Source organism: Lycorma delicatula, chromosome 11 (genome assembly GCF_047948215.1).
Source record: "Lycorma delicatula isolate Av1 chromosome 11, ASM4794821v1, whole genome shotgun sequence".
NCBI classification, from domain to species: domain Eukaryota; kingdom Metazoa; phylum Arthropoda; class Insecta; order Hemiptera; family Fulgoridae; genus Lycorma; species Lycorma delicatula.
The window spans coordinates 47,576,551-47,601,692 of NC_134465.1; the positions used below are offsets into that span (position 1 = coordinate 47,576,551).

General features: G+C 28.0%; 1 protein-coding gene across 1 annotated transcript in view; it reads left to right on the forward strand.

Annotated features, from left to right (window-relative positions):
• Positions 1 to 163: 163 nt before the first annotated feature.
• Positions 164 to 25,142, forward strand: part of Trap1 (TNF receptor associated protein 1) — a 38,126-nt gene continuing 13,147 nt past the window's right edge. Inside the window, exons 1-11 of the mRNA XM_075378299.1 lie at positions 164 to 355; positions 1,661 to 1,753; positions 4,505 to 4,587; positions 6,103 to 6,249; positions 6,962 to 7,033; positions 12,001 to 12,170; positions 13,490 to 13,673; positions 18,571 to 18,733; positions 19,002 to 19,115; positions 21,502 to 21,571; positions 24,072 to 24,219. Of these exons, the coding sequence (XP_075234414.1) occupies positions 187 to 355; positions 1,661 to 1,753; positions 4,505 to 4,587; positions 6,103 to 6,249; positions 6,962 to 7,033; positions 12,001 to 12,170; positions 13,490 to 13,673; positions 18,571 to 18,733; positions 19,002 to 19,115; positions 21,502 to 21,571; positions 24,072 to 24,219 (1,413 nt within the window). The 5' untranslated portion in view covers positions 164 to 186. The remainder of the gene's footprint in view (positions 356 to 1,660; positions 1,754 to 4,504; positions 4,588 to 6,102; positions 6,250 to 6,961; positions 7,034 to 12,000; positions 12,171 to 13,489; positions 13,674 to 18,570; positions 18,734 to 19,001; positions 19,116 to 21,501; positions 21,572 to 24,071; positions 24,220 to 25,142) is intronic.

Below are 25,142 nucleotides of genomic sequence, written 5' to 3' on the forward strand. Positions count from 1 at the left end.
AGAAAAGTTAAATGTAAGCATTTAATAAAGCCTGTTATTACGCAAGATTTTCTTCAAAATATTTTTTACTGAATAATCATTAAATTTTTAATTCACAGATAAATTGCCATTGTATGTATCAGAATTAAGAAAAAAATGTAAAAAAAACTGTTTTCAAAGCAACCATTGTTTAATTGGAAATTGATAATGGCGGTTTCTATGAGGTTAGGGTTGTGTCGGAGCCGAGGAATAAAATTTTTAGCTAGGCCGGCAGTATCGGTCAACTATTTTTCAAGAAGTAAACATTGCAAAAATAACCCTAACTCACAATTTGGAATTAATTTATTTCATACTCAAAACAAATTTCAGGCTACTGGTAAGTATTGCGTCATGAGTAAGGTTCAAAGTTAAGGTTATTCAATTTTTTAGTTAAGATTAATGAAATGCCCAAATTTATTTTCATATTAAATTTCTTAAATGGAAATTTTACTGTTTAAAGAATTGCTAATGTTATTCAGTATTATATTTTCATAAATATCGGATTTGTAAACAATTGCGATATTTCAGCTCTAGAAAGTTATTATTTTCGAATCGCCCGTGTGCAGTCATAGAAGAGGCAATGTTTTTATAATGTTCAGTAATTTAGTTGAATAGTTTATAAACATTTTGCAAATACTGATTAACTTAAAGCACTGATAGTTTTAATGTAATATCTTGCCTCTTGGAAATGTTATTTCAGCTTATTGTAACAAAATCCTTATACCTTTTTAGATTTATTATTTGGTATTTGTATGATTATGTTTCGAATATCAAATAATATTTAACTTAATGAAAATTTGTATTATTCTTAAGCTAAGACATTAATTGATGCTGAAATTTCAATTTTAATAGCACCCATTTATAGTATAGCTTTGTTACTTCATGATGAATTTGGGGTTTAACACAAAACGCCATTGCGTTAGCCAAGTTTTGAATAAAGTATTTGTAGATTGATGAATAGGGCATGAAGGCCCTATACCATGTCCTCCAGGAAGTCTGAATCTGCCCCTAATGATTTTATCTTATGGGAGTACATTAAAAACTTAACCTTTACTCGCAAAAGTTATGTAATCCAAATCAATTAAAGGAAAGGATTAAGGTTAATTAGCAGTTAAAACTGTAATGGAAGATTATTACTTCACGTATGGGCAGAAATCGAATATAGATTGGCCATTTGGCAAGCAGTGAAGGATGCTTATGTTGAAATTTTATTGATTTATAATAAAAGTATTTGTAAAACTATTTATAATAGTTTATGGATTTGACAGATCAAATAATATAACTAAGTATATATATTTATTTTTATCTAATTCATGCCTTAAACACTGAATTATTTTTTATGACATATATATCTATCACTGTACTGCTAGTTTATAAGAAAAGTTAATTATGTAAGACCTTTAGGTTGTATAAGAGAATTTTATTAAATGTTGTTCGACAATTTCAGTGGTACTCCCTATTTGTGCAAACAGTAAATTATTATTTGCCTAAATGTTACCATACTACTGTCATGTAATTGCCAATTAATTTACTGGGAAATATATATATATATATATATATATATATTTTAATTGTATTTTTAATAGCGATTAGTAAATTAATCATTTCCTTTGCTTTTACTGTTTTATTATTTTTTTTGCAGTATGTTCTTCTGTGAAACGATATTATACTGTGCAACAACAAGCTGTTGAAACTAAAACTCATGATGTTGACCAAAACACAGAGAAGATTGAAGGTGAGTTAATTTATTTAACTATTTCATCTCACAACAGTTTTTTTTGCCCTTACTTACCCCAAATCAAGGCTTCTACATTTCCTGGAAAACCCAAAATTCGAAAAAAACTTTTTCCAGTACTGGAATTTTGTATTTCTGTTATTTGCTTTGAAATATTTATTAGTGCCGTGTATACTTGAACATTTTATAAAATTTTACTTCTTTCCATTCCATTATTTTAAATAAGTTTTTTTTTATTGACGTGTACCGAAAAGAAAGCTAACAGAATGGGTGATGTAAATAGATGTTCTTACACCTATAAGGGCATTCTTATGCCCTAATAAAAATTTCAGAAAGAAAACAATAGATTCTGTTGGTAATTTTCATTGTTCGGTATTGCTCTGTATAGTTGCTGTTGTGATGCAGAGAAAATATACCAAATGCCTATTTTATTTTTATAGCATATTAAGTTTCTGTAGTAAATTCATGGTGGGAATAACATACTATTTTAGAAACATAAGGGTTTATTGTGAATGCATTGAATCAATTTTGAAAACGCACAATGTAGAAATTCTGTACAAAATGACAGAAAGCTCATTATAAATCAAATTCACCTGCAATTGGATTTCCCAAAATAGGTCAAAACACTATGTAAACTGTTCCTCTATAGTGTACCACATTTTGTTCATTTGAGTTGCATTTTTCATTGAATTTCAAGCATCTATTTAAATTCATGGTTTTGAAATGCTACATTAACTGTAATGTTGGCTAAATGGGTAAAGGTGTTGCATAATAATAATAATGTTTAGAGATAAATCCATTTAAAATATTTTTCCATGAATCATTTTTTATCAAAATACATTTATTTTGAGTTGATGACTCAGTGATGCTTGTTGTAAGATTAAATTATTATTTTTTATTGCAAGTTTTTTTGTTTACAAACTCAAAATTGTATTATTTATAAACTTAATTTTTTTCTCCATGTCCTAACATAAGACTTTTCAGGTCAATTTATTTTTATCCTATGATAGTGTGTAATGAAGTTGGATGTTGACCGCCTTTAATCTGTAGGCAGATATTTGAATAGCATTCCAGACACATTGAAAACCATTATTGCGCCTTATTTTTAGATGTTATGTTAAGATTAGAATATTAAGTAAATCCCTTTTATTGGAGAAATTGCAGAGGAGTTGAGTGCCAGCTTTATTAAATAAATATTTATAATAAAGTGGTTTAAGTAACATTGAAAATGTTTTTGTTTTTATTTTGTTTCTTATTTATAATAAATGTTCCTGTATAGAATGTTGAGTATAATTTTATGTTATCTGTTAACCAACTTTTTAATCAGAGGCATCAAGTTTTGTTAGGCCACAGGGTGGCTAAATTCTTGCAAATGTCATCGAAAAAAAATTAAGAGTTGCTCGTGCAACAGCCCTGGAAATATGATATAATTTTATGCCATTACTAGTTGATATTACTATTGATCTTTTTGCCATGAATATATTTTTATTAGAATGTGTTGATTGTTTATCCTTTTTAAAATTCTTTTATTTGTGACTTTTAATAAATGTGTTTATACTTTCACTAAATCTTAAAATGATGAAATAAAATTGGGGAATAATCTATGAAACTTTGCATGTGTTGGTTTATTTTTTTTTATTAGTAAGTTATTAAATATAAATATAGAATACAATTCACGTCATGTGAAGAAATTCTTTATGCGTTAGAGGAAATGAGAACATTCTCAATTTTGATACGGTGATTAAAAACAATTCTGTTGATATTTAATCATTTAATTTAGCTGTTCAAACAGATAAGTTAAAAACATAAATGTTTTAGTAATAGTAATAGCAAGCCACCGGGTTGGTCTAGTGGTGAACGCGTCTTCCCAAATCAGCTGATTTGGAAGTCGAGAGTTCCAGCGTTCAAGTCCTAGTAAAGCCAGTTATTTTTACACGGATTTGAATACTAGATTGTTGGTACTGGTGTTCTTTGGTGGTTGGGTTTCAATTAACCACACATCTCAAGTATGGTCGAACTGAGAATGTACAAGACTACACTTCATTCACACTCATACATATCATCCTCATTCATCCTCTGAAGTATTATCTAAACGGTAGTTACCGGAGGCTAAACAGGAAAAAGAAAGAAAGTAATAGTAATAGCAATGGCTCTTAATACTGGGACAGTTTCAGGAAGATATCGTACATATAAAATGGATGGATGATTGCATAATCATCCATCCATTTGTCAGGATTTGTCATCCTCTTGTGTTAGATTAACAGTTCCTGTACTAATCTGATTTTATGTAATTTGTAAAAAAAAATTGTTAGATTTCCAAGTAAATCAATCCCCCTTATTTTTGGTTAAGTTAAAGAAATTCTAAGTATTAATTCAATCTGCCCATCTGTACATTCACCTAAATTTTAAATAATTTATATAATTTTTGATCATATTAAGATGATTTGTTTGTATTATAAGATAAAATTTTATTTATTTATTTTTTATAATAAACTGAAAATAATTTTTTACAATAAGCTGTAAATGTAACAGCCCAAGGATGACATATCCATTCTGAAGCCAATATGGAACTTCTTTAGTACTAGCTATGAGTTGTAATATTCACCAGTGATATTGGAGTATCTGAAAAGGGATTAGAGTTTAAATTTTGTTACTTTGATTCCTGTATGCATTTAATAAACTACCTTATTATAATTATATTATTATTATAAAGTGATTTATTCTATACTTGTCATTGATTTATTTTTTCAGGAGAAACTGAAAAACATGACTTTCAAGCTGAAACTAGAATGCTACTTGATATTGTTGCAAAATCATTATATTCAGACAAAGAGGTACAGTATAGTAATTTTTTTCAATTTTTTACAAAGAAAAGAAGAGAATAGTGGTAAAATCAAGCTATGCTGGCAATCAAGATAAAATACCTTTCTTCATTTTTATGAATCCTGATTTTTTGAATCTTTAATTTTAAAAAAATGGGTACTTTGGCCATTAAACCACTGAACTGATTCATTTAAATTTACTAAATGCTGTCTTGAGAACAGTACCTTGGATCTGCTTTGATATTAACAATGCAGTTCCAATTCACATGTCTTATGTACGTAACGTCCTGTTATGTACATAAGACATTTTAGGTAGATGTTAGTTAAAGAAATTTGTGAAAGACATAACTATTTCTAGTAAACTAGTTTGTAAATATTCATGTCAAACAACAGCTTACTAGGAGCTAATTTAAGGATTCATAAAAAAAAAATATTAAAGATTGTGTTAATACAGTGCTGTATCTTAATTGTTTAAAAATACAGTCCATTTAAATTGATTCGTAATATTGCATTAATCAAGTTGATTTCTATGGTACAATACTTCAAAAACAAAACTCTGAGACAAGAAATCAAATTATTCTTTTTATGGTTATTTTTTAACATTTCACTTTTGAAAAACTTATTATTTTTTTTAAAATTAAGGTTAATGTCAGTGAAAATGAAAGCTGAAATGTCAAATGAAAACCCTCTGAACATAAAAATGATGTCGCTTGATTCCATTCTTTATTAGTTTACTACAAGAGTTTAAAGCTGCTGCATTAGTATAGTATTTACAGTCTGTCAAAGTGAAGAATTAGGGTGTTTTTTTGTAAAATTGAAAAACCTGGAAATTCATGCAGTGACTAAGTGCTAAAGAACCTTTTTCTGTGACATCTTATTAAGTTAGCGTGTTGTTAAGTGTAAATGAAATTAAAGAAGAGCTTGTTACGACATGGTAGACTACTTTTTGTTAAATACAACAGTTAAACACTGGGTCACAGTGTTAAAAACGTAGTGGATGTCCTTCTGAAGTGACTAAGCTAGAAATGATAAAAAAAGTTTAAAAATCAATGAATTACAGTTTGAATCGCTCCAACATCCTCCATATTCACCTAATCTGGCTCTCAGTGATTATCACTTGTTTCCTAACCTTGAAAAAATGGCTTGGAGGAAAGTTTTTCTACCAATAATGAAGTTATTGTCACTGTAGATGGCTATTTTAAGGATTTTGATAAATCAACATACTGAACTGGCATAAGCTCTCTTGTGGAATGCTGGATTAAGTGTATACAGTGTAATGGTGACTATGTTGAAAAATAAATTAAAATGTACCTAGAAAAATTTTGTTTTCTTATCCAGGCTCGGAACCTTCACCCTGCGCCCTCATATTACATGACCAGTTTAACTTTTGTCTAATATAAAGTATAATAAATATTTAATAACAAGGCTAATAAGTAGTTTTAACTTCAGATCTTGGTACATAAGTATTATTTATTACGGTGCTATGCATAAATTAATTAATTATATATATATATATGTTTTTTTTAGGTGTTCATTCGTGAGTTGATATCAAATGCTAGTGATGCTTTAGAAAAGTTAAGATACATTAGTTTAACTGAAGGAAAAGCTGATCAACTTAGACAATTGGAAATACGAATTGCAACAGATAAACAAAATAGAACATTGACAATTCAGGTATTTATTATTGTTTTATTTTTGAGTTAAATGTTATAAAAATTATAAGCTTACTATTTTTGCAAGTCTGGTTACATTTATAATGTTGTTAGACAAGCTTCAAGATGTCACAGGATAACATTATTTATATCAACAGAAGACTGTTGTTAACATTACAATTTGTTTGTACTGTCTAATAATAAGAGTGCGTGTATGTGTCTTCTTGCAACTTCATTAATACATGCTTGCCATATTACATATTAGACTTTTCTGGAGTTTTTTGTTAAAAGATTGTTCAGAATCAATTTGTTGTATACACTGTTAAAAATCCTGATACAACAAAACAACAATAAGAAATTCCTGAAATTAGTCGTGATTATAAATGTAGTTTGTGTGAAGAGAAATTTGAAACTAAAAGTTGTTTTCTTTTAATATTAAAAGAAATCTTTCTTTTTTTTTAAATTGATATGTAGTTAGAGATTTGCTTGTAAAATATTAATGTATGAATTTTATTATTTCTTTACACATGCAAAATTTTCTCTTCTCTTAACTAAAAATAAAAGTGGTTTTGATTAAATAAATCATGATTTAATATAAACTGATTACTGCAGTTAGATTAGGAGTTAATAAATTGTGAAGTTAACTGTAATCATAAAATTAGATCATTTTATTTATTAGATAATTTATTGGTGATTAGTTTTATAGTGTAGTTATTCAAATTTTTTTTTTTTAGGATACAGGTGTTGGAATGACCCGAGAGGAACTTGTGTTAAATCTTGGTACTATTGCAAGATCTGGTTCAAAGGTACTAAATAAACATCTTTTTTTTTGTATGTATTCCTTTAAGATAAAATTTTTGTTAAATTTTTACATAAAAGAAAAAAAAGAAATGGTATATAATTGATTATAATTAAAATTGAAGGATAAGATCATTAACAGGTTAATTGCAAAGAATACGCATACCGTGTGTGGTGGGTAGGTACATACCGATTGCGGATAGGGCATGCGAGGGTCACACACGAGTACCTGATGTCAGAAGGACACGCACCCCTATGCCCACGATGTAACTGCCTCATGACTGTGCACCACATATTCATAGATTGCATATGTTATGCAGCATTGCATCGTAAATTTAATCTACTCAGAAACATCCATGGTGTCTTGTACAATGATAATGAAATTTTAAACTGGATGTTTTCTATTTTTGCGTAGTACTGAATTAATACAAAAAATGTAATATTGTTGTGTATATTTTTTATGCTGAAAGAGTTTATATATAATAAGTTTGTTTTTTATATTTTTTTTAAATTTAATTTTTTTGGTTCTGTGTTTTTGACTTTGTTATCCAAGTAAGGAGCCTTTTACACTCCCTATCAGAACTTGTTAAATTTTATATAGTTTCCTTTTTTTATTATTTTAGCTTTTATGTTTTAAAGACTCCGTCTGTGTTATTAGTTTTAAGTTTTATTTCACTTTTTTAATTTTTGTTTTTAACTTAGTTTTAATTCTTTATTATATAATTTATATTAGTTTTAGGTTTTTTTAAATTTTGTTATTTTAGTTTTTAACGTAGTTTTAAGTTTCATATTAAATCTTTTATGGTTTTTAGTTTTATTGTTATCTGAGAATGGGCCCTTTACACTAATCTTGGACTTTGTTAAATTCTGTTCGCTTTTGGTTTTTTTTTAATTTTATCTGTGATATTAGATGTAAGTTTTATTCATCTGTTAGATTAGCTTTATTTTCTTTTATTTTTTTTATTAAAAAAATTTCAGGCGATAAGGCGCAGGAGTTTTTTGCCCCCCCCCCAAATAAATAAATAAAAATGTGGTGTTAGTCAAATTCCTTCAGAAGGCTGTTAGTACCACATGTGGTACTTGAATTTTTTTTTAAATCTATTTTTCTATAACACACAGTTTACATAACTTTTACTGATTAATTTGTGATTATTGAAAAATACGCCAACTACTCCGGTGTTTAACACATATGACATAGGATTTGGCTGTTGACGAAGTCTCATCCCAAAAAAACAGTTTCAATGTTATTATAGCAAGCATAGAGTTGCTTAGTTGTTTTAATATACTGGTTGATATTTAAGTATGGAAACAGCTTTATACTGCATATCTGAGGAAATTTGGAGGAAGAAAGAAATTGGGTTCTACGCGTTTAAAAAAAAAAATGCATTATGGTTGGTTTTTTATTTTGTCTGTCACCTTGGATGTGCTATATTGAATCAAACTTTTTTAAATGGGAAAGTGGACATATGACACATGAATTCGATTAAAAATTTTACAAGAAAGACAATGGTGAAAAATGCCTTCATTATCAAGTTATAAGCGTTCAAAGTTGTAATGACAGAAAAATTATGTTAACAATAAAAGAGGTAAAACGCGCTGCATGAACAATTTTATTTCATCTTTCATTCATAATGTATACAGTAACGAACTGTAAACATTGCTATAATAATATTGATAATAATAAACAATAACTAATAATTTATAACGCAACAACAAACAGCTATATCAACTGATATTATTTTCTAAAACAAGATTAACTTCCAGTGTGAATATCAGTTGATATTTGTTACATATCATAAATGAAACAAATCAGCTGAAAATACTTCCTTAAAAAATGTGGTACAAATTTAGTTGAGTAAATCAACTGTTAGTTTACAACAATGCAGTTTGTATTATGTTGAAACAATGCTATTTATTAACTCCTCATTTCACTTTTTTACTTCAACATACTTGTAATGGTAAAATTTGATAGTACTAGTAAAATAAGTTGTAGGCCTAGCAGTTCAAATTTGTTTTTTTTTTGGTGAGTTTTATTATTAGTTTCCTCTTTCACTTATTTAGTTTTATTAAATATTAAATTTTTAAATAACAATCTAACTAAAACTGAAAGAATAACTGTTGATGATGTACAAGTATGGTAACGGAGCCTTTACAAGAGGTACATGATTTATTTAATAATAGATTTTCAGATAGAGAACCAATAAGTACATCAACAGTAAACAAGACAGTACAGCGATTTGAAGAGACCGATATTGTAAAGAATTGTCCTTGCACCCATAGACCAAGAAATGCCTATGATGCAGACATGTCTAACTAATGAAATGTCTATGTCTAACTGATGCAGACATTAAATGTACTGCAGACCTTTGTTAAAGACTCATTCATCGATTTAGAAAGCTGTTGTCCAACATCACATCAGTTATCTTTCAGTTAAAAAAATGTTTAAAACAAATTTCACTCTTGTAAGCTACACATGTGCAAAAACTTTCAGGAGATGATATTGACTGCCGAGTTGAGTATTGTGATATTATACTGTAAAGATTAGGCATTGATGCAAATTTTTCTAATTTAATAATATTTACTAATGAAGCGACTTTTACGTTAAATGGCCACATAAATAAACAAAACTGTTGATATAGGAACAATAATAATCCCAGATGAATGTTGGAAGCTCATACACAGCATTCTCTGAAAGTGAACGTTTGGGCAGGAATCATTGGTCACTGTGTTATAGGGCATTTTATTTTAGATGATAATCTTTCAGGAGATGCTTACTGCAGCTTGTTAGCTGATAGGATTTTATCAAATATTTGGGGAAATGTTGGATAAGAATTTAATATCGTATGTTTCAGCAAGACAGGGCACCACCTTGTTATGTAAGGGCATGGCAAATTTTAAATGAATAGTTTTAATTAATCGCTGAATAGGTCGTAGAGGAGCCAAAGAATGGCTTGCCAAGTCCCCTCCAGAACTGTCTCTTCTTTTTTTGAGGATACCTGAAACGTATAATGATTACAAAACAAGACCTGCAGACATTAACAAATTGAAAAGAAGAATGATTGACGAATATGCTTGTGTATCACCAGAGATGATACAAGTTATAAACAGATTGAGGTTAGCACACTACCAAGCTGTAGAGGGGGAAGCATTTTGAAGATTTATTGTAGAACAGTATGGTTTCAAAATTTATTTCATTAGCAAGTTATGATCGAAAACATTTAAAAATTTTATAATATATTATAATATTTAAAGTAAATATCAGTTGATATAACTGTTTAATTTGTTATGTTGTTAATTATTATTAATTGTTTATTATTATCAATATTATAGCACTGTTTAAAGTTCATTTTTGTATGCATTATGAATGTAGAATACGATAAAATTGTTCATGTACTGCACTTACCTTGTTTTATTGTTAACATTATTTATTGCAACTTTGAATGCTTATAACTCTATAACAAAGGCATTAACAGAAAAATGGGTTTCACCATTGTTTTTCTTGTAAAATTCTAAATCAGAATCATGTTTCATATGTCCACCTTCCTGTTTAAAAAAATTAAGTTACACTTCAGAATACAGAATCTTAGAAAAAACTTTTTTAAAAAGAGTTAATGATAATTGAAAATTGCATAAAATTTTAGAACTCATAAAACATGTTATCTTGAAACAGAAATAATAAATATGTAATTAACTATGGATTAATCGAGCAGAACAAAAATAATAAATTTAATCTTACAGTAAAATAATATTCGTAGTACAATAGGAATTAGATGAAAATTCAGATACTATTGAAAAATAATTGAACAGTACAGTCAAATTCAGGAACAAAATATAACCATGCAATTAAAAATGTATTACTGGTCAACGGTTTCAATCTCATTTTCCTGTTGCTGGTTAAAAAAAAATATTGATTGAAAAAAAAAATTATCTTCTTTATATTATTTTTCTAAAAGCACATAACAATCTATATAAAACATAATGATATTATTTTATACTGAGTGAATCAGGGAAACGAGAGATTAAAAAAAATGATTTTTGTTTCCATTTAAAGTATTGAAGTACATTATTTTTCTGCATATTTTGATCTGTTTTGTTTTAATATGTCAAATTCTTTAAGATCTTCCTGTTCAATTCATGTTATTTAACATAAATTTTCTCAGAATTAAATTCTTACAGATTGTTGCAAAGTTTTATTAGTTTGTTTTGTTTTAGACCAGTGGAATCGGCAATGCTTCGCTATTTCTTAGAGTTTATGAATTAAATAGATTTAGTATTATATTTGACAAATTATATTACGAAAATAATGAAATTTAGAATATTAATTGCATTTCTATTAAATAAATCAAAATCATTGCAATGCTCCGGGATCTACTATGTTTTTGGTGATTCCTATACATAATAAACATCTCATGCCAGGCTAACAAATACAAGGTACTAGTAACATGCAAACACTCCCAGGACAAATAATAAATTGTGAAATTTTCAGCGAAATCAGTTTAATATTTTTTGCGTATTAGGGCACACACAAAACAAAGATTCTTTTATTTATATAGATTTTACATTAAACTTCTAAGTATATTGTGTTTGTGACATTCAATTTTTGAATATTACAATTTTTGGCAGATCCAAGATTGTGGACAAAAATTAAAAACCCACCATAATATAGATTTTTTTTTTTTTAATTAGAATAAATTGCCTATTATCAAAAAATTGAGAAACTTTTATTTGCACAAAATAATAATAAAACATAAGAATACTATTAAAAGATAATCTGGAAAATAAGAGAGTGGAAATAAACAAATTTTGTGGCACTCAACCTGTTAATTATTAGTTGTGTGGTGTTATATTATTGCTTTATACTTCTGTATTTTTGTCATAAAAAAGAAATTAGTTTTTTTTACATAGTGCTGTTACTACTCCAGTATGAAATTATACTCATATATAATTTATTTCATGTATTTTGTTTATATTACAGGCATTTTTAGAGGAATTGAAGAAAAAAGGTAGTAATAGCCCAGAACAGTCATCTGTTATTGGACAGTTTGGCGTAGGATTTTACAGTGCATTTATGGTGGCCGATAAAGTTGATGTGTTTACGAAATCACATAAAGCTAATGCACAAGGATTTCATTGGTCGTCTGATGGGTAATTATTATTTTTTAGTTTGCAATGAGTTTTATTGTTTAATTTTCATTAATTTTAATTAATTAAAAGGTTGATCAAATTATGTTATAATGAGAGTAGACTATGCCTCAAAAATATATTATATTATAAAATATATGAATTTAATATTAGTTACTGATTGATGATAATGAATTTTTTATTATGTGAAAAATTCCATGCCCAACCTGGACTCAAACCTGGGATCTCCAGATGAAAGGCAAACTTACTTCTTAAGAATTATTGCACTATTGATAAACAAGACTGGCTAATTGTATTATTACAAGGTGCTACCTAGGAGTTTCCAAACTTTATATTACACATGTGAAAAAGTTTAGTGCAACCAAATGCTGTTAGTAGCATAATAATTTATATTTCATGAGTCTAGTGGCATTTGATGTAAGCACACATGTTTGCTATTGGTGGGCAGTTTTCGTCATTGTCATGTTTGCTTGTGGTGGTGATTTTGCAACTATGATCTTAGAGAACGATATATCTTTATTAAGTACTATTTTAAATTTGGTGAAACAGACACAGAAATGTGCAAAATAGTGATTTTAGGCCAAACTCAAACATATAACTGGATTAAATGTCTTTTAAATGGTCAATCATCTGTAACTGATTGGTTGTGCTAGGGAAAATCATCTACAGTCATTACATCAAATGTCATTGCCGTTAGAAATGCAACAACTGTGGTAGATTATTTTGTAGACCTTCAATGACGTCTATATGTTGGGGGTTAATGTAGAGCACATTAAAGTTTGTTCCCAAGCTGCTTAGTAACGAACAGAAACAGTATGGCATAAATGTCTATAATGAACTGAAAAAATTGCTTTGAACTTATACAAAAGGATAGGATTTTTTGTACTGAACCTTTGTTTTAACACCCTTAGTATGGTATTTTCAGTTTCATTATTATAATTGGATGGAAAAAAGTTGTGGACAAAGAAGAATTTCTATTAAAACTCCTGGAGATGTTCAGTTAGTTATGTAAAATCAGATGCCTTCTGTCAGTCCAGCAATAGTCGCTTCATATAAACATAGAATATAGTTCATGTTTTTTTTGTATTTGTCAGTAAAGCTGTAGTGTTGCAAATTGCTGTGAATTTGCTGAATTCTACCCGTTACTGTTGAGTATTCTATAATGTATATTGTATTTTATACTGAATCCTTATCTATTTGCTTTTCTTAATTTAATTTTGCTGTTTTTTATCAAAAAACATATCAATAAGTTGATTGTTACTGGTAGAAATAATTTTAGAAGTACACACTTTTTCTGATATCATAGTTGTTTTTATTTACAGATCAGGAAGTTATGAAATCAATAAAGCTTCTGGTGTTAATTCCGGTACCAAAATCATTCTCCATTTAAAAACAGAAAATCGTGAATTCAGTGATGAAAGTACACTACAACAAATAATTGTGAAGTACAGTAATTTTGTTGGTAGTCCAATTTATTTAAATGGTAAACAAGTAAACACAATTCAGGTAATTATCTTAACATATGTTTTATTACTATATAATTTGTTTTTTTAGTTCTGTTTTTTGGAGTTTTTAAACTTGTTTGAGTATTTTTGTTTGGTTCAAATTTCCTTTTAATTTGTAGTTTTCCAGCTGTATAGTTATATTGTACAACTATACATTTTAATGTGTAACAAAAGTATGCTAATCTGGTAAAATGTTGCATGTCAGCTTTTTTTTTGCATATATTGATGTTACATCAACCATCTCTAATAAAAAACACAATTTTAACACAGAAAAATCAAAAAGAATTTATGTTTGAATGTTAGCTGATTTTTTGCTTGATATCTTCAGACTAGAATGATTGGTTTGGATGAAATTCAGCATGATGATTTCTATATATGGAGCCTGATGCCGTTTAATTTTGATCACAACAGGTCATAGTGGCAGGGAGGTAGAGAGTCTTACAGATCTCGTACCTCAATATTTTACTTAAGTGTAGGTAAATTTTTCATACAGTTTAATATTAAATAACTAAGATATGTAGTGTTTGGTCTTATCCATATGTACTTCATTTTTTTATTATGTTTTTATGTATATTTGAAATTTACCTGAAGTGCAATTTCAGGTGCGTTTCTTGGATGCAAGTGGATTCCACAAGAGCCAGTATTTTTTCATCCATGTTTACTGAAAGCTACAAAATAAATTCATACACATTCTTTCTTTCTTTGTACTAATGGATTTCCTAACTTACTCTATGAAGATAGTGTTGAATTCCAAAAGGACTTAGGAAAAAATGTTCTATTAATTTTAAAATGTCACAATTCTTCTTTCTTTCTAGAAAAAAAAAATAGTTTTCATTGTAGTAACATAACATGGCTTATGTTGAAATGGAATGGAAAACTCTTGTTTGTAAAGGATTTTTTATGATGTATATGAAATTAGAAATCTTAAATAATTATTTAAAATATATTATATGAACACAGGTTAATTTAAAATTTATTTGCCTATTATATTTTAATTCCTCCTTTATATTGTTTTTCAGATGTTCACATTGCTTAATTTTAAGTTAATTTCTTTGTTAAAGTACAAAAAGTTTTGCCTTTAAAATACAGTATGGAGGACCTAGAGATTTTTTAGCATAATAGAATTAAGTGTGAGGTACTAGCTTATAATATACTGGATGTAAAGTAATTTCTCTTTTCAGTGGAATTTGTTTGAATAAAAGAAAATGTATTCAACATGATTAAAATGATGAATTTAATTAATGAAATTACATTAACTGATTCTAGTGTAAATTTTTTTTCTTTAGGAAGATGTAACTTTTAAAAAATCTTTCTTTTCTTGGATGAACCTTAAGTTAAAAGTGTTTTGCTTAAAGTAACTTGTAGTTAAGTTATTGAGATCCATATTGTCATAAAGATATGTTGCATTTAATTCTTTCAAATCACTATTTGCATTAATGAATCGGCCACTGTCCTACTCTTATACCAGAAATGTATCTTTGTAATTATTTTTTTAAGCATGCAACTGCTGGCGGATTAACACGTGGCATGTTTTACTGTATTTAAAAATATATAGTTTTTCTTGAATGTAATAAGATGTTTGAAGTGCATTTATTTCATGCAGTATTGTACAGATTTGATTTGAGGATAAAAAGTGATGTTTTGTTCTTATGCAAAATGTGTTTATCCAAGAGCTAAAGTTTGTCCAAACAGTCCCTGCACATAAATACATGTTGTGGACTTAGACTGTTGTGAATATCTACGAGGTCTATTCAGAAAGTAACTGAACTTTATATTTTTAATCTTTATTATTAATTTTACAGATTATTGGTCCTGTCTCTTTCAAAATACTCCTCTCCCCCTATTCACACACTTAACCAGCGATGTTTTCATTTCATGAAGCAGTCTTGGATAGCTTCATTTGAAAAATGGCCTTTAAGGTCCATGATGAATTTGCTTTAATGTTATCAGCAGTCTCAAAATGGCGTCCTTTCATCACCGATTTGAATTTTGGAAGTAAGAAAAAATCACAAGAAGCCAGGTCTGGTGAGTAGGAAGGCTGAGGGAGGACAGTTATCTGATTTTTGGCATAAAACTGATGATTTGAAAAAGCTGAATGTGTGGGTGCATCATCATAGTGAAGGAACCATGAGTTGTCTCGTCACAACTCTGGTCTCTTGTTGTGGATTTTTTCACCTAATCATTGTAAAACCTTTTGATAGTATGCATGATTCACTGTTTCACCTTGAGGCAAGAATTCAAAATACACAATTCCATTAAAATCAAAAAGACAAAGAGCATCACTTTGACATCGGATTGAGACTGATGTGCTTTCTTGGGGCGTGGAGATCCTTCAATCTGTTGTGATGATTGAACTTTTGTATCGATGTTATAGCCATAAACCCAGCTTTCATCTCCTGTTATGATCCTTTACATGAATGTTTCATTATCATCGTCTTGTTGAAGAAGTTGCTGACAAACGTCCACTCAAAGGTCTTTCTGTTGTTCGGGCATTGAGAGAGAAACAAACTTTGCTGCAACTCTATGCATTTTCAGTCAAAATGTCACAGCATGATCCGATTAAGATGCTAACCTCTTCTGCAAGTTCTCCAACAGTCGATTGGCGATTTGCATGCACCAGATCGTTGATTTTCTGAACGCAGGTGTCATCAGTTGCAGTCGAAGGCATTCCTAGTCAAGGGTCATCTTCAGTCGACTGATGACCACTTTTAAATCTTGAAAGCCATTTGTAACATTGCGTACGACTCTAGCATCATCTCCATAAGCTTGTTTCAAAGTTGAAATGTTTCTATGAAAGTTTTCTCCAGTTTCATGCAAAATTTTATGTTGCAACGTTGCTCCTGAAAATTGCACATTACAAAAATCATGTTGCACTCAAATAACAACATGAAAACTAAAAGAGATATCAACAGTCCAAAAGCATGTGGTTTTAGAGGAGGTTATATGGAACACAATGCCTGCCAACCACATGTCACTAAATATCTCCATTGACACATAATTAAAAATATTCGGTTATTTTCTAAACAGGCCTCATATTTACATTTCAACTTAAAAATTATTTATCCAGTCTATCTTTGTGTGAACAATTGTGCTAAATGTACAAAATTATATGTTTCCACTTCCTCTTTGACATGATGCAAAGCATTTCCTGATAATTATGATTTAAAAGGCTTCCTCTACACTGCTGCAGTTAATTTGTTGCATAGACATATATTTTTTGAGAAATCTAGACCTTGATTATTCTACAGAATGAGTTGTCAGCTGTAGTAAGGTCAAGGCTTCATGATTGCTATTACTGTGTGGCTGATGATGCTTTTGAACTGTGCCTGATCTAGCAACATGAAAATTGTTCATTTAGGAAATCAAGTGTTTGTAGAGCAAAATGAATTGCAGCCTCATCTTATTGTATTCAGATATGTTCTGTGATAATACTTATTTTGAATTTTGGGTATTAATTGTCTTCCCAGTATTTGCAAATAAGTTGCCATTAATATACTCTTAAAAAAAATTTGCCCTAAAAAATTATCATGGACTGAATCATGACATGGTGGATTCCTTTCTACCTCATGTACAAAATGATAATTTTTCTTAACCCTGAAAACTACATTCTTGGCTCGTAAATTGCACATTTAACAACCTTATGCGGAGGACAATGCATTTGGAAATCATGTTATTAAACTGTGCTTTTAAAAAATAAAAACAAAACTTGCAGTGGCAAGTTGGTGTAACGTGCTGCACCCATGTCTTCATTCAGCAATTCATTTCCAAAAGTTGATCAGATGTTTTCATATTCTAGTCTTTTTTGTTATGGTCACGCATTGTTGATTGCGATATATTAAGTTTACTTCTTGTTTATTTGATTGGGACTCATGTTTGCACTGTCTTCCTGTCTTTGACATGTGAATTCATGTCAAATGTATCTGCTCTTCAACACTAACTATATCCACTCACAATAGCTATGTTTTTGCAACAATAACAAGTTGGTGTGGCAGTGTCCTGAGTGACCTTAAGAATAGGGATACCAGCCTTTGAAAATAAATTATTTAATAGAAACTGAGAATACCATGTAACTTTCAAAAGAGTAGCAACATGTTAATTGCAGTGAGGAGGTACAAGCCGACTTCTCAAATGTATATACTGGACAGCTTTAAATAAATTTTTATTAACATGGTGTATTGTTAAAAAAATAACTATCAAAGCAATGGTAATGAAATTAAGACTTGAATATGAAAGTCAGTTGTAAATTAGTTTAAATTCTTGTGTATCTATCTTTTGTTTTTATCTTCTAAAAGTAATAGCACAATTATTATTATTATTATTATTATTATATTATTATAATGTTAACTGGTAACTTATATTATTATATATTAGGATTTTGTAATAGCCTAATATGTTCTTTAAGCAGCTAATGTCATTTTCGCAATAATCTAACAGAATTTTATTAAATTCAAATTTTTATTATAATGGAATAAGTCATCAAAATTTCGAAAAACCTGTTGGGCCAACAAATCAACTCTTCATTTGCATTTTCTGCATCATTATTATCATGCCTTTGTATATATAATGCAATTATAAAAGTTCTTGAATGAAAACTGTGGGTGAGGCACACATTTTTACCACTCTCATATATTAGTTACTTTATTTATTTGCTTCTGTTAAGCTGCTGTTTGTGGGGTGGTAAAGCAAGGTGTTTATCATCCTACTTTCAACAGTAGTAGAACCAAGTGGTTTTACCACTTTACATTCTTTTAAACAAGTTTTCATGTAAAGATTAATGAAAGTAAAATATGATGCATATTATTTATATATATATATTTTTTTTTTAAGAGATAAAAGTTGTTTATTTTTATATTATTATGTATGCCTGTTGTAAATATTTTTATGTAATATATTTTCAGCCATTATGGGTTATGGATCCAAAATCGGTAACTAAGGAGATGCATGCTGAATTTTTCCGTTTTGTATCAAATTCTTATGACAGACCAAGATTTACTCTTCATTATAAGACTGATGTTCCATTGACAATCCAAGCTTTATTATACATACCAGAGGGTAAACCAGGTAAGTTAATAGGTGTAATAGTTTTATTATATATATATATATATATATTAAAGGATATTGAGAGTTTTGGTTTACAGGAGTTATAAAAAAATCATTAGTTTACAAAGGAACTATATTTCAAATTTGAGAATTATTATATTTGTATTAGTAGCTTTTATATTGAAATGGTTTAGAAGCCAATTTTGTTTGTGAACAAAATGTTTGTTGATATATGTTGTTTATTTAATATTTTATTAAATTTAATTGAATTTTTAAAATATTTTTTCAGGACTTTTTGAAATAAGCAGAGAAACAGATGTAGGAGTATCATTATATTCTCGTAGAGTACTAATTAAGAGTAAAGCTGAAAATATTTTACCCAAATGGTTACGTTTTATAAAAGGTAAAGTTAATTCATACATTTTATACAAATTTTTCTGATTAATTCTATTTTTAAAATTTAATAATAATTGTTTATCATAAAACTATGTAAAAGATAACATTATCTATTAGAGCTGGTACCAATTAAAACATTTTTGTTTTCTCTTAGAGGTACTGTAGTACTTATTAAGGTAACCACTGTATTTTTCATATTTTTGTGTGCTTTATGTTTAAGATTGTTGTATATGACTTACTTTTGTTTCTGCTGCTTTATTTGGTTCATTTAATATAATAAATCACTACTTTTTTATTAATTTATATCATCCAACCATAAATTTATATATAATAATAGCTCAATCCTTTAATAACGTATTCCTTCATTTATATAAAATTAATCCATGCAACTCCTAGTTTTTTGGTTGGTGGATTTTGTACGTTAAAATCTTTATCCTAATGAAAAAAGATGAAATTGTATTCTTACATCACTAGCATGGGAGTCTTGTCATTACATAAAATATTCCAACAATCATGATGTGGTACTGTACTTAATGATTTTTGTTTTTTTATTATTATTAAAATCACACTAAAATTCATAACATATTACTGATTTTAGTTTTGTGAATTGGGCAAGTAAGATGACGTACAATGTTCATTATATAAAAATATAGAGATGCCACCAATTACCTTAAAAAGTATGTGATATTTTAACACTTTATTTTTAGAAGATACCTTCAAAAACATTACATTTACAAAAACGTTACATTTTATCAAGGTATGATGATGAGCTTAGAAAATTGTTGACATTTAAGAGAAACAGACTCTTTTTAATCAAAATTATGTTATCAGCAGGCTTTTATTCTGCTTTAAATACGAAGATCTATGATAAAAACTGGAATATTTCAAGTTCTGCTGGATTCCTAGCTGTGTTGAAGTCTATCTGATTATTCTCTTTAGTTGGCAAAGAAGTTTTTATTCATCAACAGTCATAAGTTATAATACTGCCTATTCTGATGGTAAATGCTTTATGTAATGTTGAAGTGAGATTGGTAAAATAGATAATTACTGGCTTTTATTATTAGTGATATACTGTGATGTATAAAAGGAATTCCTTAGTCTTCAGTAGATAAAGTAATTACTGTGGGTTGTTATATGTATAATATGAGTTTCTACCCAGAAACCTTTTTTATTTATCTTATTAAAAATAAATATACTTAGAAAAATATTGACTTCATCTTCAAAGAAATTAATTTTAAAAGTTTCAGCATAATTTTTTCAGCAGTCTACCTTGTCAAAATTTTTTTTCTGTGCTTCAATACTTTTTTTTGGGGGTGGATTAAAAGCAATGCATGGGACTACATTAGGTGAGTAAGAGAAGTAGGAAATGGATCTTCATGTTCATGTAAACAACTCCCTGTACATTTGAATAGGGCGCAAACCATGCTGTATAACAGCTTCTACAATTTCAACACAATTTATGTGAAAGTCTTGTGTAACAAATAATATGAATTTTCAACTGAATAATATCATTTAATGTATTTTTTCCTTTAAAAAAGATTCTAATGTTTAGTGAAGGTTGTGTGATCTTTTACAAGTTGATAAATTCATTCTGAATTGGTGGTAATTATTTTTTTTTTATAATTTGTGGTAGTTGTATTTTTTGGAATCTCTTTATAACCTTGCTGTGTTTTATATTTTCAACCCTTGCATAACATTTATTAGATACTTTTTGGTTTTCATTATGTTTTGATTATTTTAAAGTTATTTTTACAATTTTATGATAATGTTTAAATTATTAAAAGTTAAGAAGAATGAAAAATTTTAAAATATATTGTCTCCAATATAATCTAAGACGTTTGTACATATTTTTCTTATTAATTACAGTATAATGAAATTGTATGTTATTTATTAATTATTTCAGTAACCATGTTTTTTTAATATAGAAATTCAGATCTTAGTGATGCATGGTGATGGGGATTATCTAAAAAAATAATTAAAAGTTGCCGTTCAGAATTATTGCATTATATTAAGATTTAATTTCTTAATAAATATGTTAATGTTTAAATTTAAGCAGTTTATGGTAAAGCTTCTTTTAAAAATATTTTAAGAAAATTTAAAAATAAATTTTTTCAGTTACTGTTTATGGAAAACCTAATTGTGATGTTTTGAATGCCACATTGTGTGTTACTGTTCATAGATCAACATGATGAATGATTTTTATATTTTTTGAAATAAATCTTTATAGTGCGGCAAGAAAAATGAATGCATTAAAATGTCATTAGTTTAATGTTGCATAATGAAAATACTATACCTTTTGTGGTATCTGAAATTAGGTATATTTTTTTATGGGTGTTTTAATGTGTCATTACTATACGTTTTTTTATATTATGTTGAATATGTTTTGTTTTCAGGTGTAGTTGATTCTGAAGATATTCCATTAAATTTAAGCCGAGAATTATTACAAAATTCTGCATTAATTAGGTAATTATGTGGTTTGTTACTAAATAATTATTTTCACGGAACTTTGTAATTTCTCTGTTATAATATTATTTATTTATATAGTTAGATGTAAATTGAATGTAATTTTTTTTTTGATACTTGTAAGGAAATAATTTGTATTAAAGAAAAGAAAACCTTTTTCTAATTAAAAACATGCACGTTTATTGGACAATTTCTTCTTCTTTTTTTTTTAATTAATCATGGTGGTAAATGTAAGATTTTTCTGACACTGACAGTTTTATTATATTTTTAAATATTCTTAATTTGTTTATGTTTCTGATAATTTGATTTTGTAGTATCTCTTGACATTAATTGTAAAGTAAAGAATTCTGAGAATGGCAGCCTACTTAGTCTTTTTTTTTACATTTTGCTAAACATAGTTGTTTGAATTATAACTAATAAAGTAATTCACTTTAAATCATTCTTCCGTACCTTAAATTATGTAAATCAGTCTTAATTTCGATAAGAATAGATAGTTGTCTTTTACTCTTTTTGGGGAAATGAACTATACTGAGGAATGTCTTCTAGGCAATTACCGGTTGCCCTAGTGTGTGTAAAAAAAGGTAAATGAACTAACCTTTCAAGGTTATAAAAAAATTGGAATTTTTTTGTATAAACAGTTATAGGAAACAGGGACTCCAATTCTTCATTCAGTAAAGTTAATTTTTTTTCAGTTTTATGGCAAAGTTTTATTTTTATTTTGTAATCTTTACTTACACGGTTTATACCTTTTGTGTAATCTGTATTTAGTTTTTATTTAATAATAATATTGTTGCTTGTTTCATATAAAAAATATTAATTTTTTTTTTTGTATTTTTACTTAATGTGTAGGTTGTCAGTTTAGGGCTCTGCATTTTAAAATGTTTTTTTTTATTTGAAATAATACTTCATCAGATATTTAACAGTTAATTAGATAGATTTACTTAAATTTGAACAAGATCAAAGACAAATTTACTAACATTGATTGATTTTGGAATAAAAGGATATAGTTTTTAAATAGTTTGTTTCATTTCATATTAAATCCAGTTTTTTCCCATTCTCTTGAAATAGGGCATGTATCCTTTAGGCCCTGATATATCTTTTTTCATTATGACAAGCTGTAAGTGTTTATTTTGTACAGTTAGTGGAATAAAGATTAATTTTAATTTTTCAATAGAATCCTGATGTTTTTCACCTTGAATAACTGAAAACTATGAATTTATATATTTGGGTATGAAATAGGAGTAATTGAAAGTAAGAGTAATAATTATTGTAAAACAAAAGTCATAATTTTAAATAAAATTATTATTTTGCAAATAATTTCTAACATTATAATACTACAAACTTAAACTTGATGCCTAGATAAAGAAATTAGTCATCAGGGTTATCTTGACAAACAAATGAAAGGACTAAATAAAAAAGAAATCTGCTCTTTGTACAGCATCAGATTTTAGGTGTTAAAGTGACAATGAATTCTTGTTTGCTTTGTGAAGTAGGTTTCTTGTGAAACCTGTTCCAATATTAAAACTTATTTCTATCTTGTTTGTCTTCCTGAGTTTCCTCTTCTTTTGGGTTGAAATTTCCATGGTTCATTGGTGGGCATACATCTCTATAAATATTCACTTCCATTTTTTCATAGTAACGAGTTTGATCCTCATTGATGTCTGTAATTACAGTTAAATACAAATATCCTCGTTTCTAAACCTGTTCACTTTGGAACATTCTTTAAGTTCGTCATTTCTAATTTTAATAAAATTCATAATTTTAAGTCTGTCTAGATGTTTTACTTTTATTGACTGCTTTTAATTGTTCCGTAGATATTATTGCACTTACTGTTTTTAATTAAATCCATTTCTTCCCCATCTAAGCTAATTTCACAGTCTACATATTGACTCACAAATGTAAAATGTTCCAAAACTACATCATTGACTACAATTTTGGATCTAACTAGTGTTAGATCAAGCCGTAACATTTGTCTCCTTGGACGCTACTTTTAAATTGTATATATCACAAATTCTTAAATTAATGATCTCTTCTTCAATTCATCTTCAGATTTTTTAATAATGATGACTAATGCATGTGCATATGTTATAGCATTCAAGGACAGGTCATTTCTTAAGTGTACACCCTTAACAAATTAAATTTTTCCATTCTTATAGAATGTTTTCTAAGTACAAATTAAACAAAATCTGTGCATATCTATAACTTCCTGATTTACACTTAAACTAGCTAACAATTTTGCATTGTGTCTGTATGTTTGAGTACAAGTATTCAGATGGGTAATAATTATTGTTGCCTAAAAAAGCTTTTGTACTGTACAATATTTATTTACTATCCTTTTTGTCAGTGGGTTTCATTTAATGTCTCAAAGTAATTTTAAAGTACAAATTGTCTTATTGTAATTGTACTAATAATCTGATTTTAGTACTATTTATACTATGATAAAACTATTTATTGTTTATAAATCACAATTTTAAAGCAATTCTTTATTTATTTTTTTAAGGAAATTAACAGTTGTCTTAACTGATCGTATATTAAGATTCCTCAATGAAAAAGTAGCAAAAGATTTGGAAGAATATTCAAGATTTTATAAAGATTACAGTCTGTTCCTTAAAGAAGGTATTGTTACAAGTGATAATCAGTCTGAAAAGGTAATTTAAATAATATTAATTTTTGGTTATTTAATCTTTAAATTTATATTATTATCCTGAAATTAAGTTTTAATACAACCAACTCTGTTCATCCAGACTTGATGTGACTGTACGTGTACCAGTTGCATGAAGGGTCTGGTGATCTGGAAATCTTATAGTAATTATAAAGTGTAAGTCTAAGAAATTTACTGGAAATCGTTTTTAATATGCATATTAATAATAAATTCAAACTTTACTTATAACAAGATCAACTTTGAAGAAAATAGGTATTAAAAACCACAGATAGGTCTTAATGCACTATCTCACTTATTTAAAAGCAAGATATAGTACACTTGAAAACCCATAGGTTAACTTAACAGGGATAGATTAACTTAAAATAGGGTTGGATTCAGCATGCTGTTGACTATGTTAGAGATTAAATTTGTATATAAACACATGCATAACAGGGGTGGGTCTATAATTTATAGAATTTAATGATCAGTAAACGTGAAAAATCCAGATCTTTGTATTTAAAAAAATAATTAATTTATCTACAGCTAGAGATTCAAATATCCAGACCAAAATTACAAATAGATCCCTGAAGGTTTACAAAAAGAGTTAGGTTTACTAAAGAGTACTAAAGGTTTACAAAAGAGTGCTGACAATCTTATTTTCTAGGGTCGTTTGGACAGCTCTTGGCCTGACACAGAGATAGCACAAATATGACAAATGATATTTGTTAAATATGATCCTTTGATGATGGTGTATTGCGAAATTTCAGATGTGTGCATTTAGTTGCTTATTTTGGCATTCTAGTAAAGCAAACAAGTTCTAACATTTTCTGAGAAATTGAAGTTTGAGCTGTTGTTTTAAAAAATTTAACCTGGCGGACAATCAAAAATTGTAATATTCCATATAAATGGATTCTTCCGCCTTGTTTTTGA